At 35.7% G+C, this 16,233-nt stretch overlaps 1 protein-coding gene across 1 annotated transcript in view; it reads left to right on the forward strand.

Annotated features, from left to right (window-relative positions):
* Positions 1-16,233, forward strand: part of APC (APC regulator of WNT signaling pathway) — an 87,647-nt gene that overhangs the window by 23,403 nt on the left and 48,011 nt on the right. The window contains exon 2 of the mRNA XM_053932918.1: positions 9,127-9,279. Within this exon, the coding sequence (XP_053788893.1) occupies positions 9,145-9,279 (135 nt within the window). The 5' untranslated portion in view covers positions 9,127-9,144. The remainder of the gene's footprint in view (positions 1-9,126; positions 9,280-16,233) is intronic.

Genomic DNA, 16,233 nt, shown 5'->3' on the forward strand with positions numbered 1-16,233 from the left:
CTACTGTCTTTTTCCCATTTGGTTAATTTTTTCTGTTATCTAATGCAGGTGATAGATTCATGAGTATTTTGTCAAGATTATAGTTCTTTGAAAATACACATAAGCATGTATACTGAAAGCCATTTCCTGGAACCAGACTCTTCTGTATTTTTAAGGAGACTTGAAGTAACTATTAAAATGCTTATCTCCTCATTTCTGTTAAATACAGTGATGCACAAAAAAGGTTTGATAAAGAAAAGTCTCAGTTTAAATACCTGCTTTATATATCCCCTCAAAACATTTTCTATATATTTAGAATCTTGAATCTCCTGTTTTATCAGTTAGTGAGGCTTTGGATAATATTACATTTTAAAACAGCACTTGAGAACTTACTATTTGGAATAATTGGTTTCAAAAGGTAAATTGCTGATAGTAGATATTTCAGCTTTGTCATTTTGAGTCTTCCTTACAATTGCTTAAATGTTCAAAGAAACAGAAGATGCAGAGGTGTTTTCACAACTTTTTTTTTTTTTTTTTTTCTAAAAGGAAAGAAGGTGACAAAAGCACAAGAGTGATTTTGATGATTATTATGGTGATGCTTCTTCCTGTACTTTTTTAACTCTTAAATAGTATCATTCTGTGTAACCACTGTAGTAGTTCTGTAAGTCACACTCTTTAAATGATAACTTGAATAAAATATCACTTTTAAATATAATACATTAATTTATTTATGGGTGTAGACTTTACTAAACATCATCCCCAAAATACAAAGTACTTCGTAATGATAAATGTTCTGATACATCTTGTCACGTATGCCATTGTTATATCAGCATGGAATGATACAGCACAAGTTGGAAATTGGCTACAGTTGGTTCCCTTGATCTCTAAATTCTTATGCTGGATTTCAGAATGCATCTTGATTTAATTGGTAAAATGTTTATGTTGATGACATATGGTAAATTATTTTATTAATGCGGCAAAATCCTGTTTAAAATAGGCCATACTACTAATGATATGTTGTGATGGTAAGTTATTGTCAGCAAAGACTTAGTTTCTACTAATGGTTTTCCAAAATTCATGCAGCACCTGTGTGATCAGGTGCTGATACATTTCCTACAAGACAAATGGTCTTCTGGTCCTTAGAAGTACTGAAGGGAACCCTGAAGATGGCCCTGATAGGTCACCCAAGATGGAGAAATACTTATTTATTCTAAATTATTTTTATAATATATAATAGAATTTTTATAGTATGTACAGTGTTTTAAATTATAACTGATTTATTTCATGTTAATTGTTTTGAGTTCATGTTTTCATGTAAAATATGAAAAGAAATACCTCGGACTTTTAATAGCTCAGGTTTTTTAATAGCTTAAACTTTCTAGAATTTAATTCTTAAAGATTACGAGAAATGTGAAAGTAAACAGGAGCAAGTCATGTGCAGTGAAGGCATACACAATTAGTCATGAATTACAAAGATGATCATCTTGAAGGATGACTGTTCAGGCTTGTGAATCATTCCTGATCCAATGTAAGTTATGATTCAAATGATGACTGGAGTGGTTTGTGTTCAATATAGTGTTTAAATGCAAATCATGTTTCGAATTTTCACAGTCATATTCTGAATACAGCATGACTAACCAGCTAAGGAACTTCCCAACCCAGAATTATAAAGGAAGAAGTGGGAATTTTGTTGACAGTGTAAAGAAGCTGAACTTGACAGTTCATAGCTTGAAATGTATGACTTCTTGATTTTACTCTTTTGGTATTAATAAGAATGTGTTTTTTTCATTGTTAGGATTCTTTAGTGACATTCCAAACAATAAATTATTTTCATTTTTCACACAAACACACACTTGACCTTTATCATACTTGACATGTAATGAGGCACACAAGAGTTCAGACCATGGTGTTCTCATTCCTTCTCTGCCTGGTCTTTCACGGAATGCTGAGAACACGGATCACTTATCACTTTTGGTTAAGATGAACAGATGATGCTTCTGTTCATGGTTGGTGACTACAGGACAAGTATTGAATTTACAGAAGTATCCCAAAATATAATTATGGATTGAAAGCTCTTGTCAAGTTATAAATTCATTTCTGAAAGAATTAAACACAAAAACGTAGTCTTTACCCAGTCCCCACTCAAAAGGATTTAGGAAGGTTGGATATAATAAGATTTGTTTTAGTCTGCTGTCCACAAAAATAACCTTCATGCAGAAGTGGATAGAAAAAACTAAAAAGAAAATCTTCTTCATGCAACTGAAGTTTAGAGAAAATTGTGTGGTCTACTTTTAAAGAGACTAACGCTTTCACAAGTTGTGTTAGGATAAGTAATAACAAAAATGGCTCTTCATCTGGCCTTTGCCTTTTTTTACAGGGTTGAAAACCCCAGGAATCCACAGTACCCGTAATCTGGAGATTGTAATTTGGTATTATTTGTTACCAATTTTTTTCAATGTCATCCTTTTCAAATTTATTTAAAAGAGTAGTAGTATATAATTTGCAATTAATTTTCTGTTTTCAAAGCCCTTGTCACTAAAAGAAACTGGATGCAGAGCAGTTTTCTGTGCTTATTGTTTTTTATACTCCTTCCTTCTTTTCTGTTCACCTACGTGGGCTCAAGTAGAATGAATGAGAACATGAACAGATCTGCTGCTCCACTCATGGGAGGTTCTCATTCTGGGATGGGTATTTTCTTAGTTGTCTCTAACCACACTCAAAGACACTTCCAGACAGCTCTTTATATTTGTGTGCCTGCATTGCCCAGTTGAAGAGAACCCAAGCAAAATGGCTTCCCTTTCAGCTGCTCCTGGCTCAAAGTTTGGGGGATTGTTCTTAAATTTGGGTGGGGATAGGAGGAGCAAATATGCTGGCAGCAAAGGCCATTTTAGTAAAGGATGGACTTATCACCAGATGGAAATAACATCATTTTTCAGTGTGATGCTGAAGAAGGCAGAAATATTTTTTCTGCTGTTTAGAAAGACTTAAGGCTTTTATGATTTGAGTCCAGTGGAGTATTTTTCAGTGAGTAGGGAAGGAGAGAATTGGACAATGCCAATGAAGGATAAACACTTTTAGATTGGCAAACCTTGAAAGCTTGCCCAAACTGAAATGGATAAGACAGTCCCTGACACAGTGATACTCATTTTTGATAAGTTCTTGAACACAGCACTTGGAGTGCTGGTATTTTGCCAGAGCTGAAAACCTGAAGGCAGGCTTCAAACAAAATAATAGAAAATTCAGTACAGTATTCAGCCAACAGAGAAATTGAACTAATGCAAATTGGCATGGTTTGATACATTCAAAAAAAAGAACAGTAAAACCCCCACACACTTCTTTCTTATGAGTGTATAGATAAGGAAGCTGCATGAAAATGGTCCACTTAAGGAACTTACTTAGCTTGGAACAGCTGTGCTGGATTTTTTGCCCCTGTCTGTCAGCCTTGCCCCTCATTTGGAAATAGCTCTGCAACAGCTGCTGAAGCATCGTGGCTAATGACCCAGCACAGTAAGTTTAAATTGACACCTATTTCAGATTACCTTGGCAGTCGAGCAATAATCTGCAGTGGTTTAGCAGCTGCTGCTTGAGCAGCTGAGCTCTTCCCTGGGTGGGAACCGTGAGGAGATGGGTGGAGCAGACAGCTGGGAAGGAAGGCACCAGCACAGCCCTCCCGGCCACCCCACCACTAGCCACAGCCACTGCTTGCCAGAACCCCTAGGCCTAGTGCTTAAAAATAATCTGTTTTTAAAGGTAGTTTAGAGAAACTAATTGGAAAAATATCATGACAGTGTCAGCATTTCCTCCCTGAATTCAGTGTAGTGTGCCCTTGAAGACACAATTCCCCATTAGACACATTCCTATACATTCCTATAAATAAATGACAAAAATTGATAGAATGGTAAAGAATAACAAGGATGAGATACTGGGCTCTGGACTGAAGAGCTGCATAGAATTTGTGGATGTAGAAAGAAATTTGAGTCAATGGTCCTTCCCAGCGTTACTAAATTATATTTTAGATATTCATGAACTTTCGACAGAATCAATATTTAGATGTAGATACAAAAAAATTCAGAATTTGGATACAAATATTAAAAAGATCAAAATTTATAAGCATGTAGGTACATTGTAACTACATGCAGAGTTAGATTTGTTACATTAAGAAGATAACATTGTGAAAAAATCTGAGTTAACAGAGCATAGGAGTAAATTTGCTTACTGGTGGTAGTACAATGTAATGGTAGTGTTGATAGATTTTATGGATAAAAGCAATAATGGACTCTGAAATATTTTCATAAGGAGATTTAATATCTGACAATTTGTTGGGGCTCTTAAGTAGAACCTCTTCAGGGCATATTGAGTATATATGCTTGCTGATTTCAAAGAAGAAGGCTCTAATCAGTTAAGAAATTCTATGTTTTCAGGCAAAATTACATTTTTTCCTGTCAGTAGGGATTTGAGATCAAAATGATTGCATGTAAATTCCTTTCTGGGCAGTGGCTACTGGTACAATTTTCTTAATATAGGAAAATGCATATTTAAATCTTAACAGTATGTTTGCATAAATTTAGGCTTTGCATTAATTTTGATTTGTGTGCATAAAAGAGTTCTATCCAGCTTGAAATTCGTCTTTGATATGTATATTCATGCAGAGTGCTGATTCAGTAAAGCGTGAAATTTCTTGTCACAATTTCCCCTTCTCTGATAGGAGATGGAGAATAAATATGGGTCAAGGAAGTAACACAGATAGATTTTTTTTGGGTGTCTCTTACATGAGGGTATTGAATTTCAAAGTTTTTGTATTCTGAGACAGTTATTTTTCAGAGTAAATCTAGAGAACTCAGGATGTATTCTTGCTTTTGATGACCACTTTGTGAAGAAACAATGCAGTTAACAGTGTAAAAGGGAGCTTGACTTGAAGCATAATAGTGAATTTCACAAAGGTGGGTTGTGTTGCATTTGTGATGCATTTTCCCTTGGGCTGGGTGAAATGTGGAATGGATTCTGGAGTTCAGAGTTCTTCCCTTCTCCTCCATTCTCCCTCACTGTAGTGGTTTCCTACAGGGGGAAAGAAGAGCTGTTTATTCTTGATCCAGCTGATTCTGACGCTAGTGGTGTTGCACATATTTGCATGTGCAGTGGTAGAGCTTCAGACTAGTGGGCCATGTCTAAGATATTCCTTTTTTTCTCTTGGGCTGGTTAATTCTGCTCCAAATGAGGTGCGATGTGGCTGGGAAACCTGTCTGGCCAAGAGGGTCCAGAGTTTAACTCTTTCTTCAAAGCAAGTAATTTAACCACTAAGAAACTTCAAAAAGGGGATGAAGTGGTGCAGTCAGTTTCTATTTATGCTGATGGTTCTGTGTTTAGAAAACATATAATATATAATTTATAAATTCTTTTAAATTTATAATTATTTTTTACTCAGTGCATAGATCCTGGGATCATTTTGGGACCTGAATTCTGATCTGATGTGTCAAGTTGGAGGCAGTTGGTAAAAATGTATTTTCAGAAGAGAGGCAGATTTTAATTTTGAGGGGTTTATCTCATACATGGAACAGCTTACGTGTAATGGAGCCCTGTGATTCAAATCACATCCTGAGAGATGACACAGTGTTCAGCATCAGAAAGCCTAAGCTGCCTTGTGGTCATACATTACCTTTGTCAGTTTCACCCATTTTAAAATTAAATAATGGTGTCTTTTGTGAAATACTTTGGCATTGCATTATTTTAGAAGAAGAAGAAGCAAATATCTTGGAGATATCAAAAATAAGTACAGCAATTGTCTGTATTGAAGTTTAGGAATACGAGATTGGATTTCTTGAGCCGTGAAGTCTGGCTCCTTCTTGTGTAGTATGCTTGGCAAGGATCCTGCTGAACTACAAGTTCTAATTAATGTTGCCAGCCTAGGTTGATAAATGACCGATTTATACCCATTTGTTCTGTGTCGGTATTGTGTTTTAACATAAATGTCATTCTCCTTCTTCGGTGTTTTCCACTCCCTAATAACAAAGTATGGCTGTGTCATTCCAGCCTTTGATGTACTGAGGCAGCCAAGGTTTTCTTGGCTAATATCTTCTAAGATACTCTGTCATTCCCTGATCACTTCACATCTTTCTCTGCACCCACTTAACTTAAGTTCACTTTTCTTACCCACCTCTTTGTAAAATTATTTGATTACTCTGGGAATCATGTTTCCTCTCCTTGTGCCAGTCGCATTGGTGGCACACAGTGCCCTGCAGGCTGGCTGCTGAGAGAGTTCACTGCTCCAAGTTTTGAGATTCCTTTGTGAGTGACCCTGTGTCACTATGCTCTGCAATTCCACCCTGTTTCTACTGCTTTACTTCTGAGTTCATCAAATTCATTGTGTATGACGTAGAGTCCTCTGACTTTGTGCAACCTCTTGAGTTTATGGGAGCAAGTTTTGATGCTACTTCTTGTGCCAAAGTCAACAACAAAACATTTAAAAATGCCGGTCGCAGTCTAGTTTTGGGGGAACTTTGCTCACAGCCTGCCTCCAGTGCAATAATTTGGCTTTCAGCTCTGTTCTGTGTCATCTTGATGTCTTTGAACTGCTCCTTACTTATGTACAGTTTTTCTGTTCTTCTCTGTTGCAACTGTGGTGACGGTGTCGCTTCCTTTGGGCATCTATTTAGCAGCAAAAAAAAATGTTTTGGGTTACACAGGTTGTGGTAATCAGCTAATTTTTTTTTTAATCTGAAAACCCAAAAAGCTTGACATTTGAATAAATCAGGAAGTAACTTCTAGTCTGAGGTAGGATACTGTCTCTTAGTGGTGATGTCCTACTTTCATGTTACAGCAGTAAAGGAAGCTTAGGAATTTCAATCAGAAGGATGGAAAGCCAAACCAAATCTCTCCTTCAGGATCCTTACTCGTTTAGCAAAAGTATGTTATGCACATAAAATACCAGAGCTATGCAATTTTTGTATTTCTATCATAGCTCCTCCCCTCATCCATTTTTCTCCATTTAATTTGTTGTGTGTGTACATCTTGGTAATGGGGGTGATTGTTCTGAATTTCAAATCTGTAAGTTAGAATTCCTAAAAATGGACAGGAAATGGAAAAACTGGATACTTATTTGTTATTACGTCTCCTTTCACATTAGTAATGAATTATAGCAATGGGAGAAAAATATACTCTTATCTAGAAACAAGTTGCATGTCCTATGTGGCAGAGAGCAGCTTCGGTAAACCACATGTAGATGAATAAATGTGGTATATTTTACTGATATACTTCAGTAAAAACATTCTATCAATATTACAATGTAGTGCTAATTCATGGCAAATAATGGGAAAAAGTTTGCATTCTTCTTCACTTCTGTCTGCCTTTCCTTGAGCTTGTGCATGCAGTGTGTTCTGAAATGTGAAGTATAGCTATTAATTTTCTTAATAATCATGGAAACTACTACTTAATAGATAAAAGCATACATGAAATAGAAGCAGTCTGTCCTTACTGATTTTTTGGTGTATGTGTGTTTGTTTTGGTTTTGCTACAACTCTTCTTGACAAGACTCAACCTTTTAGGTGAAACAGCTTGATGGTAAAATCCCAGAATTTGCATTGCAGAGAAGTTATTTCAGATTGCATTTATTTCTCAAAAATTAGGTCTTCAGTAAAGCATGACCAAATTTTGAAAAATAAATGTTACAGATTCTTTTCATTCATGGAAGTCACAATTTCATAAGTGGCAAGTGTCTTCTTTCTCCTTTGATGGTGGCAGGTGCTTGGAAAGGAAATAAACCAGTCATTTCAAATGCACTACAACTTTTGTTATTGTTCCTTGCTTCAGTGCTGTACTCTCTTCTTTGCACTTTCTTCAGTTTAAATTTAGAAAGGTTAAACAGAATTTTCAAAATTTGTATTGAGGAACTAAAAGGTTTTTGAATAATTTTACCTTATTTTTAGTAGACTGGATAATTCAATTGAGTTTCATTGGGAAGAGGAAACTTGATTTATAATGGGTTACACAAGCAGTAAGGTCTAAGTTTGGTCAGAGGTTACAATGAAAATTCTAAATAATAGCTTTTAATTGTTTCATCTTTTCCAAAGTACTGCGATAACGAAAGGGAATGTTGCTCTGTAAGTTGGGTTTTTTTTTCCTCTGAGTTACAGGCCATATACTTAGGAGATGTCTACAATGACATTGGAAGGGTAACTTGTGTTATGTGAATTGCTATGCTTCCTTTTTTTCTCTGTAATGGCTGATGAATAAGAAACTGATAGCATTAATTCTGAATAGCTTCAAACATTAATTAGCCATGTTTTAGTTAACTTACATTGTTAGATTAACAACTTTGCTGGCTTTTGGTTTGGAAAGTGGGGAACAATTTGTAGTTCATAATTGAAATTGAAGTATTTGTTTCTCTCTTCTATATAATGGCTGAGTAGTTGTGCTGGTGTTCTGGGACTGTGTTACAGTTTTACTGAAAACAGCATGGGATGCCTTGATATCAAGAGTAGACTTTAATCTTTAAATTAAGTGGTGCAGTATGACCACTTTGTGTGGAAGAAATTTGTTTTAATCTTGTGCCTTGAAGGATATTTTTACAAAATACCTACATACTTAACTAGATTTGATGATGTGGAGTTTTTTCAGTTAAAATTTCCCAATATATTTACTGGTTTTCTTTCATATAGCATCTCCCTCAGAGTGTGTGCTATTCCTAGGAGCATTGAACATCTGTGACTACCATTCGTTTCCTAAAATAAGTAGGCAGTCAGCATCTTTTAGATATGTGTGAAGATGCTTGTTATCTATCAAAAAATTATTATATATGGTCTATTATCTGCAATTTCTCCCTGTTGAAACTGTAGTGCCAGTAGTAAAGATGCTTTTGTGTGATGCAGTGATTTTCTTTCATGTATGCTAGCTTCCCCTAATATCTGATGCACTTGACAATGAACTTGTTTTCATTTGCTTAATCATGCACACCAAATGGAAACCCACAGAAATAAGTCTTGATCTGGCTCTAGTTCTAGTCATTAACAGTTTGGTGCAATGGACTTAAATTAAATGTTTAGAAAGTCGTGTGGTAAATGGGAGAGAGATATGATTTTGTGGTTAGCTGCATTCAAGTAGTGAAGGGTTTTTTCTAAAATGCTTAAATTCAATATTTTCTCTTACTTTTTTAAGGGCTGAGGGTAGCCCAGGATGGCCGCAGCTTCATATGATCAATTGTTAAAGCAAGTTGAGGCATTAAAGATGGAGAACTCCAACCTTCGGCAAGAGCTAGAGGATAACTCAAATCACCTCACAAAACTGGAAACCGAGGCATCCACTATGAAGGTATTGCAAGCTCTGTGCCTGCGTGTGGGGTTTCTGTCACTGCTCTTTGTGTCTTGCATGGGGAATCCCTCAGAGAGTTTTGCATGCTTTTAGATTCTTATGGAAGTCCTTTTCCAGGCTGTGTAAAGGAAAAGCTTTCAAAGCTACATTTCTTTACTATTATTTTTTAATTTCAAGACTGTTTTCTAGAAACAGCTCTCAGCGTGGTGTGATAAGCACTACCATTTTAGCACAGCGGTACTTCCCAGCAGGAAGTCCAGAGTGCTGACCAAGGTTGACAAAGCAAGTATTGTTTGGCTCTTGAAAATGTGGGAAACACTGGAGGTTTTCAGTGTTTTCAGGTAATTTTAAAAATTTGGGGGTTTACTATAATTAAAATATTTAAGGTCTTAACAGGAGAAGTTTCTTTTACCATAAAACCAAAAGTTCTCCAATCTCTCCCAAGGCCTAAATTAATACTTTGAAAATTCACGCAGATCGGTTCCTGTTGGTGTTTGTTAGCTGAGTGTAGGGCTTCAGAGCCACCCATCCAAGAGCAAACACTAGGCTCAAGTGGAATTTAGATGGATTTTAATCAATAGGAAGATACACAGTCAGCTGCATCTGTGTGATCCATGATACTGAACAAGGCAAAATTTTGCCAGCCTTAGAGCTGCATTAATGCTGTACTCTTCCTAAGATGACAAATCCTGCTGCTTTTTACTAGCAGACAGCAAAACCAGTCTGCTTTTGGTACCTCAGTTAGAAGGGCTCAGAAATTGTTGGTATTTCTTTGTATACTCCTGTATAGGGTAGGCATATTCTAAATATTAAACATTTTTTTCTCCATCTCCTTGTTTCCTGATCTTCTTATGACAGACTTACTGTTCCTTTACAACCAATGTTTAATTTTTAAAATATGGTAATTTGATTAATATAGCAAATAAAAATATTTGAACTCAATTTTCTTCTCCTTCAGCATGTAGACTGTAAGAAGAAAAATTCACTGTAAGAAGTAAAATTATCATGCTTTCTGAAACACTAGTTACAACACTTTAAAAAAAGCAGATATTTCAGATATATTTAATCCTTGCATTGCAGTATAAAATGAAAATGGCTTTGCTACCTAAATTTAAAGGAATATAGTCCTTTACACCAGCTACTTGAAATGATTGTCATTAACAGCTGCAGAAAAAATGTTCATTGTCTGAGTTATATGTCTGAAAACTAGTTCTGTCATTTATATTATTTTTCTTATATAATTTTTCTTAAGATAATATTACAACAAATTTGTCAGTAACTCCCTTCCACTCCCTGTCATTGCAGTCTAAATTAAAGAAGGCAAGAACAGGACAGATGATCTTCCTGCTAGTTTTACAAAAGAAGAGTAAAAATGTCTTTTTTTCCTCTTCTTCATCCACATACAGGTGTTTTGGTTTTTGGTTGGTTGAGATTTTTCTAGCTTCTGTGCAGATAATTAAATTTCCAGTGACCTAAAGCCAGTCCAGCTGTACAAGCTGGTCTCTAGGGCATTAATTTGGGACGTGGAATGGCTTTATGTTCTTACATTAAATCTGGCAGACAACCAAACAGAAAGTGGCTCTATTGCACTCCTCTGTGCTTATGAAGATATGCAGAGTAGAGGTCTCATTTTTTTCTGTCCCAAAGTTCCCTTCTAGATCCAAGGAATGTAACACAAAAAAACCCTCCAACTCATATATCAAAGTCATTATGTTTCTTTTCATTGTGGGGGATAGGGGGAGAAGAGATTGTTCAGATTAATTAGATTTTTTTTTTTTTTAAACCATGTTGTATTAGGAAATCATTCCTCAGGTGTATTTGCTCCTGCACCTGAACTAAGAAGTCATGTCTTTCCCCTGTTTGGTTTGGACCCTTTTCTTTGGAAGGGATCACAACACAGTTTTGATTTGACTTGAACCTGAAGGATGGTGTGGGAATGATCTTGGGGTCAGATTGGAGTAGGTGGATGAAGTTTGATGGGGATCATTGCAGGATTCTCTTAAATGGGAAGATAATTTTAGTTTTGCAGGCTTTTACAGAAATTGTGTGTTGGCTTTTTTTGCACTGAAAGAAACTACATGGTTTGTATGGTTCCAGTGCCATAATTAGGGATAATTACCAGCAAAGTCATTAGCAGAGCCAGAGCAGTCAGGATTGAAAGCTCTTTGGCTAGCATATATGCAGTCAAAAAATTTCCTGAATGTCTTGGAAAAAATGAGCACAGAAGTATCACAGAGCCCTTGTAACCCATCCTGCCAAATGAAATCCCAGATATTAGCTGGGGAGCAGATGTGTAGAAGACAAGCTGTGGTTCCATGGCAAACATCCCTGTTCTTGCAATGTGAATTTTGGTCTGTGGCCCAGTGCAGGGACATCTCACAGTGATTCTTTGGACTGCTGCTTTGTTTGTCTCCTCATTTCCTTATATTCTTTTATCAGTTGTGAAGGGCAGTAGTTAGGAAGGGTATTCTAAAGACAATATTTAAAGAATTTGATTTTGGAAGTAACAGTGTTAAAATGTTGTGTAAGTGTGCCCCATCTTTATAATCCCTTCATTTCAGTATTGTAAGGTAATCATACAGGAATTAAAAGCTTAACATGAGCTCATCTTGCACATGTATTTATTATAAATACTATTGACCTATATAAGAAGTATCTCCGAATGCTTCCTGTTTAAAGCTAAATCTCTTATTTAAAAGTGAAAACTCCCATTTGCTGACCAGAAAACAACATAATGGGTAAACAAAGAGAAATGTGATAATGGGGGTGCCAAAATGTCCTGTAAAGCATTCTCCACTACGTTTTTTAATTTGTGTTGTCCTAAGGATTAACTGTTCAAACAAAAGAAATCCCTCAGAGTATTATGAGTAACTTGGGAAATTCAGTTGTTTTTATTGGCTTATTGTCAGATGAAATACAGCAGTTTGGTATGATAAAATGTTCTCTCTAAATCAACAAATACCCTGTTTGATGGTCAATGAAATAACAATGTTGGCCCATTAATAAAGAAAAATGGTGTCATTGTCTAGATGTAAGAGTAACTGCATAAAACACAGACTGTGGACAAATTTAGAAAAATATGAACAGTTTTATCTGAATTCAAAACCTGTAAAATTCATGGAGAAACAAGAAGTAATCCATTGTCAGCTATACTACTTTGTGCATATACCTATATGTCTTCCACATTTGCAAAAGACTTTTTGTAAGACTTTGCTGCCTGGTTCTTGTAGAAGACAAGTATTTTTCTCTTTAAGGATTGCATTTATTTATTTATAGTGTCATAGCTAATTAATATCAGCATTTTCCCTATATAAAACCTGGGGGGAGGCAAGTATGTTCACTTTAACCTCCAGAACTCACGTAAGAGTGACATAATGCTTGATTTCCACATTCAATGTTTGAATGCTTTGATTTTTTAGTAAACTAGCAATTCATGATATCATGTATAAGAAAGCCATTTTTAGTGTTATGTGATGCTGTGTGAGCAAAACATTGTCTCTTTTGTTTTAATATAATGCCCTAACAATTTCATTCTACATACAGCTTTTCAGTTTATTCAGTGTCTTCTGTATTGTATCCACATGTATCAAAAATAAAATAGGAAGACTGTTGCTAGAAGTGATTCAAATTTGTTGATTTTTTTTGAGAAGTGTTCTAACCAGATAAATATAAACTATAAAGAAATGCAGTAGTGGTTAAACTCTTTTCAGAAAATTATGAGCTGCTCATTCATGTGTTGTAGAGGGTGGTGTTTAGGCAGATAATTTTCTTTATATAAGCATTTTAGTTTTAATAATTTTCTGTGGGTTTTTTTTATTTAGTTTGCGTGTTTGAAGGAATGAATGTTTAAATTACAAAGTCCTAGAGAGCTCATTACTATCACGTCCATTGCAGATCCAGAGTGTGGTTTATTTTTGGCATGGGTGGTGTTTGTGAGTTTCTTCTGCTAGTAAGCCAGCCGGGCAATAAAGCTTGCAATGCTATTCTGTTGGATTCTAACATATTTTCAATAAATAAAAAAAGAAGAATGAAGATATTTTATTTTGAGGATTTTTATTTTGAATATGTTTGTTAAATAGTAAGTTACGGTAATTTAATATGGTAGCAAAAGGAATATTAAGTCTCTACAGTGTAATATCCCAGATTTATTTCAGTGTTGTGCATACTTTGGGATGTTGATGAATTAATACTCAAATTTGCAGAATTAAAGGTAAAAACAATGGTAAAGAAGATGCCATTGTGCCTGGTTTTCATCTTCTGTTATGATGGCTTTGAAAAAATTGTGAGAAAGCTTATATTGTATTAGAACTACAGTACTTTTATGTCTAAATATGATTTAGTTGCATTTTATTTTATCTGCAAGTTCAACTTCCCATTATATCTTTTTATGCTTATTGGAAGGAATGAATATACAAATCCGTATCGGGAATAGCAGATTGACCATCAAGTTAGCAATTTAGCAGCTACACTAGCTTGTTTCTCTCATTTTAAGAAGAGGGACTCTGGAAAATGTGCTGATTGCAGATTGGACCTTGTTAGCCAATGTTTGTCTATAAAAAAGGGAAGGTGGATGTTCAGAATGTTCCAGAATCTAACTTAACTGTCTTGTACTGTTTTGACATGCACTTTGTGATCTGTAAGTCATAAGGGTTAAAAGAAAAATTTTCAAAGTGCTGATCCTTTACATCAGGCATACTCATGGCTTAATCACACCCATTTTTAGGAGATTTCAGATACTGTTTTACCCGTTATGCCCCTTGACTAAATTTTAAAATTTCCTTTTAAATGTCTACTGGGCCATTCTCTCTTTAGGAATGAGTAACTGCTCTTACCAGATGTCATCCTCATCAGGTAAGCAGGTGATCCCATTTTCTTTTAAATTGACAAACCACACTTGGTGACCTTGCAGTCTGCATATTCAACACTTCTTGATATTTAACCTTGAAAACCTGTTTTGTTCTGATCAGCTGTCTCTGATCATCAGTGTTTATTGATCCTTATCATAAAGCATAGAAGGTGCTGGAGATGATATTCTAATTGGCACAGCAATTTTTGGTTCAATGTGTTGTAAGCTGTGTGCTTGCAAATTAGAATTTGAAGCCCAGTGTAGTCACAAAGACCTCTGATGCACACTGCTTAACATATTGTCATGTGCTATATGCACATGCTGTTTCCATCTGTCTGTGTGCGTACTTCTTCAAGTAGGTGGTAGATGAACACAGTTGAGACATACCCAAGTCTGCAATAACATCTTCAGAAATCTAACAACAGTTTTTCTTCTAAGGTATCAGAAATTACGCATTTTGCTGTGAATACTTACTGTGTCCAATAACATCACTTTTCCATCTCTGTGCAAAGGGAGAGTGTTTTTAGCTGCAGCCTATCTTTTCCTTTTTTCATTTTATCTTCAGAGAAAATACATTCAGTTGGCATTGCATACAGTGAAATGTTTTGCCAAGGCATATATAGAAAAACAACTGAAAAAATTGCATTAAGCTATGAAAACAAACCATTCAGACAAGAATGTTTAAATATGTTAAAATATTTATATTTGATCTGGAATTGCTGTTGGTGAGCAGGCTATATGTAGTTACTAAACTGTTGTATAACCTGAGATGTTTTATTTGAATCCTGAATGTAGTACAGTACACATTTCTTAGTATATCCTGTTGCATATTAGAATATTAGCATTATTTTCAGAACCGGATTCCAGAATCTGATTTCTGATTGATCTAAGTTATCTGGTATGTTGTTACTTCTGCTAAGAGATCATGTCAGATATAACATAGTGGATTATAGTTGCTTCATGGACCAAAACCAGAGTTGTGATATCTCCACAGCAACTGGTCATGGAGAACTTGATGGTATTCCCTACTACGCTGAGAACATCTCAGTAACCCTGTGTGGAATTTTAAGGTTCTTGGATCTTTGATGATTATTCAACTTAAAGGTAGAAAATGAAGTGCAGAATAAATAGTCTTTTTCTTTTTACTTTAGAAAAACGGTAGTGTCTTAGTGAGATTTCTGCCATTACTGGTATTTCTTTTCAACATAATCTTAAGTCACGTGGAAAAAAAGAGTGGGATAGAAGAGTTTGAGTGATGATTTTCATGATGGTAAAAATGAACACATGAGTGTGAACAATTGCAAAAGAATCTTCTGGTGTTGAGTGAGTGAATTGAATACGTGGTAAATAAAATTCCATGGTCAAAAGCGTAGAAGAGTCATGGCTTCTGGAAAAGAGCCTTAACTTTATGTACACCATGAGGACTGAATTAATATGGCAACAGCATAGAAAGAGGTATTACAGATACTCTGAATACCTGAAAAATAAAAGGGCTTATCCGTGTAGTGTCAAGTTAGTGCTTAGTTTGGATTCACAAAGTTGGTCTGATATTGGGAATTACTGGGCATAAGTAGGGAAACAGAACAATTATAATTGTGCCAGGATGAATACATGCTGATCCAGAAGATGAGTATTATGTTCTGTTCTGATGAACGTCCTCAGGGATGACCTAGTAGAATTCATCATATTAGGTGCCAGAAAAATCAAGTGACCTGAAAATCTTCCTGAAGTGACGTGGTTGGATAAAATAGGACTTTTCAGGTGAAGACAGAGGAGAAGGAGCAGGACAGGATGGATGTTGAGCTCTAATAAAAGATCATAAGTGTCATGAGGAGAGTTATTAGGAAATTAGTAGTTTTCCTGAATACTGGATCTAAGGGCATCAGATAACTGTGAGATAGACAGTGATAGATTGTTTTGTATCATGTGTTTGCCATGGGAGGTGGAATGACTGGAGATGTGGTTTCAGGAAGTCTGCAAGTCAAGGCCAGAGGGAATCTGAGGAGAGGACATTCAAGAGAAATGAACAGTAGGTTTTGCTCATGTATCCTCACTAGGCTCCTGCTGTTGGAGAGGAAGGAGTTTGGTTTGGAAAGATGTTTGGTCTC

The sequence above is a fragment of the Vidua chalybeata genome, chromosome Z (genome assembly GCF_026979565.1).
Source record: "Vidua chalybeata isolate OUT-0048 chromosome Z, bVidCha1 merged haplotype, whole genome shotgun sequence".
NCBI classification, from domain to species: domain Eukaryota; kingdom Metazoa; phylum Chordata; class Aves; order Passeriformes; family Viduidae; genus Vidua; species Vidua chalybeata.